This window comes from Actinia tenebrosa, unplaced genomic scaffold (genome assembly GCF_029948245.1).
Source record: "Actinia tenebrosa isolate PJP-AT-01 unplaced genomic scaffold, QUT_ActTen_1.0 PGA_scaffold14__42_contigs__length_11649687, whole genome shotgun sequence".
NCBI lineage: Eukaryota > Metazoa > Cnidaria > Anthozoa > Actiniaria > Actiniidae > Actinia > Actinia tenebrosa.
Genome location: NW_028292574.1, coordinates 7640322 through 7644831, shown reverse-complemented (window position 1 = coordinate 7644831; position 4510 = coordinate 7640322). Strand labels below are relative to the sequence as shown.

The window sequence follows — 4510 nt, the reverse complement described above, 5'->3', positions numbered from 1 at the left end:
ATTAGGCAATGGGCTGACGGACTTAGGGAAAAAGATGGCAGCCGGCATTCCTGGGCTGCTTGGTAGTGTTCTTAGTCTGGCACTTAGGGCCGGCGGCGAACTGTTGAAGTTCGTGGGGAATAACATTTGGATATTAGTTGTAGCTATTGGGGTGGTCCTCCTGAAGAAGATGAAGGCTTGATCTTATCCTTCTCATCGGGCGGTGCCCTGCTTTGAGGATAATGAAAGACAGTATTAGCACCACCCTGGTAATTTGGGGCCAACGGCAACACACTCATGGTAGAAATGGGCTTATGACTCCAGGCTGCATCAGCAGGCCTGCGACCTATGCGATTTATCCCAAACTTGCCGTCATCAGAAGTGACTTGCAACTTAGCATATTTACAATTGGCTAGCATATGAAAAGTTACTGGCGTTAGGTCTTCAGCGGACCTAGTGTAGGGCTCCATCGAAAAATGGGTAACTTTCCTGGTGTTCGTTGAAGTTCGATAAGGAAGCAGGGGCTTATTATTCTCATCGATAAGCCTAAACCCCACATTCGCATGCGTATTTGCATTAATGCTAATAGTGCAAATGACCAATGCAGTGCCCCCAACCTCAACCCACAGTCCAACGTCATGCCAGGCGCCGTTGTCATATCCCTCTTCATCTAAGCGGTGGGTATAACGCGTTTCCCTCGCGTATGGATTCATATATTTAAAGGCTCATTACCGTCAAAGTGCTGATGGTCATGTGGTTATAGACAGTATTCCTTTGATTTTCTATGCTATTTATGCAAACACTCCCGGTGTCATCTACTCTTATCTGCAGCTTTACCTTCCCGTGGCAATCAGCAACCATGTGGAAAGTCCAAACGGAAAGATTCTCAGAGCTATTCGTTGGCGGCTCTACTGAGAAATGCGTAGGCTCCCTGTTGTTTGTCTTCGCGCGCATGGGCTGTAATACTCCATTGTCGTCACAGAAACGAAATCCTACATTCGCACTGCTAACGGCCCCCAAAGAAATGCTGCATAATATCAATTTCTTTCCTGAGTAGTTCAAATTCACGGACATGCCCGTGACATCAACCCAAGATGCCTGGGTGTATTTTTTCTCGCCTGTGTAAGTCGTATAAACACAATCTACTCCAGCTACGTAGGGGTTGTTCATCGCCATATATAATAGCTCAGACCAATGCTTGCAGCGGTTAAGCCGACCTTTAGTAAGTTATGGTCATATTCCTCAGGTATCGCAGGCAGGGCCTTCTTTGATGGTTTCTTAACTACGGGTAGCTTCGTTTCATGCGACTTTTTTGACTTCTCTACGAAGTGAGGAATGTTCCTAAGAGTGTCAGAGTTCACGTCGTTCACCCCAAACTTCATATCCTTAGTAGCTCGTTGAAGTTTGTTGTTGTATCCTACTACAGAACCAGTATTTATAGATAAATTACTAGGCATTAACCAACAACCCGGGGCTACTGCATAGTCCAACCTCGCCTTAGAATTTTGTATGGCTAGTTGGTAACGCTGTACGCCCTTGCTAATGTCGCCCTCCAAGATTGAACTTTCAAATAAGATCAAGGCTTCGGCTCGCGTTTCTTCTGCGGCGCCAGTATTTCCGATTATGCTGGATCGGGTGTTTACCTGAGCTCCAAGGATAGAATACACGTAAGCTTCTATGCTGCGGTTTAAACGGGCAAGGCCGGCTTTGGTTAGTCCTTTACCTTCTGGGGGTATGAAATTAAGATATTGCTTTGTTTGCTCGTCGTTGGTAATTTTGATAATCAGTGGATTAGCCCCTGCATACTTACCGCCCTCGTCTTTGAACAAAGGTCCGTCTCTAACTTCCTTAGTGGTCTTAGCGTTTGGTTCAAAGAAGGTGCTACTGTCGTGAGTTTCTTTGTGATACCCAGTGTTCCATCGTAGATTCAACGCATGAACTTCCTTATCGCTTAGCTCGTGCCCACCAATCCCCCAATAAGCCCAAATATGCCCCAGCCCATTGTTAGCGCCCGTAGTGCATCGGAAATCCTTCCCTACAACACCAAACTCCTTACAAAGCCTGTTATAGGCTGGAACGTCGTATTTGTTATCTCTAGGATAAAACGCAGCATCTCCCGGCAATGCAGTAACGCCCATCTCATGTAGTATTCTCCTAACCGTGAAGTGAAAATGAAACATAAATATTGAATTCTTCATCAAGTTTGCGCTTACCCCACAGCCGCTAGTGGCACACCAAACCGCAAAGTTCAGCTGCTGCGGCCAATAACGCATGTTAGGACCGCTTAACCATTCATGAGATTCCTTAGCGGTGGTATGAACAATGGGCACGTTTTTGAAGATATCTCGCACCTTTAACGGAAAGGAATGGTTGTTAGAGACCCGCATGTTCAACGTTAAGTCCAGGCTTGGGTGTTTATCAAATGAAACTGCGGGTATCGGATAAGTACCGGTACCCAGCAATAATTCCTTTGACCAACCTTGCACGGGTTTAGGCTTATGCGGTAAGATCTTAGGATGCTTCAGTTGATCGTCTATTTGATTAACCAGCGTAGGCTTCAAATCCTCGTTGCTGTACATCCTGGAGCCGTTGAAGTAAATCCCATCAGGCCTCCTTTCGAACTTACTAGGGTCTGCATGCGGAAACATCTTCCTGAAGGCCCTCCAGTTCCAGTAATCCCGGTTGTCGTGATGTGGCTGCTCCTGTATATCATTCCCAAAAGCGTCGTACATTAGTATATATAATGGATGTTATACCATCAGCACCTAAGTTGTACCCAGATGTTCCCTATACTACACCTAACGAACTAAACGCCGAAAACTTCAGGCTTAATAAAGCGAACTTAATCCTGGCTTACTTGGAAGGGCAGGCAAAACACTACGAAAAAGTCCGAAAAAAGTACGTCAGAGCCCGGAGTACGCTACATAAGATTGCGATAACTTCAGGATCCATATCTGTTGTGTTAACGGGCTCCGGCGTTGCTACTTCGCTTACTGGACCGGGAATAATCGTTGGAGTTCCTTTGGCTGGCGTTGGGGCAGCCTGTGGTATTATTTCAGCTGTTACTACGGGCATTATGAAACAGTTGTCAAGCAAAATATCAAAACACGACACGACAATAGCTCTGTCAAGGGCTAAAGTAAATACGATCACTGACCTTGTCTCAAAGGCTTTGCGTGACAGAAAGATAGACGACGTAGAATTCTCGCTTATCTTAGCCGAAGAGGAAAAGTATGAGAAATTAAAGTCGGACATAAGGAATAAAAAAACAGTCGTAAAAGATCTTTCCGAGGAATCTCGCAAAAAGATCTACCAGGAGGCAAAAGAAGAGCTTCAAAGAAAGCTTGCTCAGTAAACATCTGCTTTGAAAAAAGCGAGACAGGATTTCATTTGCATATTGAACGACAGTCTGGAAATTATGCGTAATATAAATTCAGTGAATTATTACGCGTAATATAAATTCAGTGAATTATTACGCGTAATATGAATTATTTGGCGAATTATTACGCGTAATATAAATTATTTGCATGACCTTATTTGGCAAATTATTACGCGTAATATAAATTCATCGTATGAATTACGTGTAATATGTTATTGTCGCCTCGGAATCCATCCTAACAGGGGGTGGTTGGGGTCTATTTCGTAAAATATTTCGTAAATTACGTCAGGGTAATAAGGAATATCCTTATCCAGCCGACAAAACATCCACTCGGCTCTGCTCATATCAGAAACCTCGGGAATAGACTTACCGGTAATTTCAGACAAAAGATAGGGAATAGCTTTGTAATATTTCCCTAGTTTTAATTTTTTCAGCGTTTTCCGTAGACTTTGCGGGGTTGGCTCTTCTAAATGGTTCATAATTCTTTCCATTACTTCGTCGTCTAAATATACCGGCCGATGACCTTGAATGTGACTCATCCAGTCTCTGAAGTATTTTATTCTTTTGTATGGGGTCTTCTTACGACCTCCATTGGCGTAATATTGCTCTTTGGTAGCATTTGGTACGGCATTACGAATATTCTTACCACATTCGTAACACTGTGCTGACGTGTCGTCTTCTATTTGCATTTTCTTGTCACAACAAATATACTTATTTGGTTTAGTAGGTACAAACTTGGGTTTCAAGCACTTTACACAGAAATCATAAACAAACTCTTTACAATCTTCCCACTCCATATATAGACTAACATATTTGCGCTGTTGCCCCCAACCACACTTGGAGTGGGTTGTTTCCGTAGGTGGATTTTTGACACGGGTCTTGCCCGTGTTGAGATTGCGCTGGAACCCCCATTCCCTATACTACTTAAGGCACTTCTAATATGCAGCAAAGAATTTCTTAACAAGACGCGCAGATGAAACTTATAAGGAAAAAATACTAATATTACTTACGTCTGATATCCTCCAAGACACAAAAGCCAGGTAAAACCAACAGCAAGGCCGCAAGTGTACATCGTTCTTGGAAGTTCATCTTTAAGCGAAATGGGAAACCGAAGTACGACTAGAAAGGATTGAGCAGCTCAGAAATTAGCGG

At 43.7% G+C, this 4510-nt stretch overlaps 1 protein-coding gene across 1 annotated transcript; it reads right to left on the bottom strand.

The window, feature by feature from the left end:
- Positions 1-321: 321 nt before the first annotated feature.
- On the bottom strand, positions 322-3837 carry LOC148911393 (uncharacterized). The gene is made up of 2 exons (XM_089029598.1): positions 3729-3837; positions 322-2681 (listed from the first exon to the last, which is right to left on the bottom strand). Exon 2 carries the CDS (start codon positions 2625-2627, stop codon positions 1146-1148), a length of 1482 nt encoding a protein of 493 aa, XP_088885724.1. The 5' UTR covers positions 2628-2681; positions 3729-3837; the 3' UTR covers positions 322-1145.
- Positions 3838-4510: the final 673 nt, after the last annotated feature.

Bases quoted from the DNA above. Each gene is read 5' to 3' on its own strand.
- LOC148911393 (XM_089029598.1), bottom strand. From the start codon at position 2,627: ATGTTTCCGCATGCAGACCCTAGTAAGTTCGAAAGGAGGCCTGATGGG.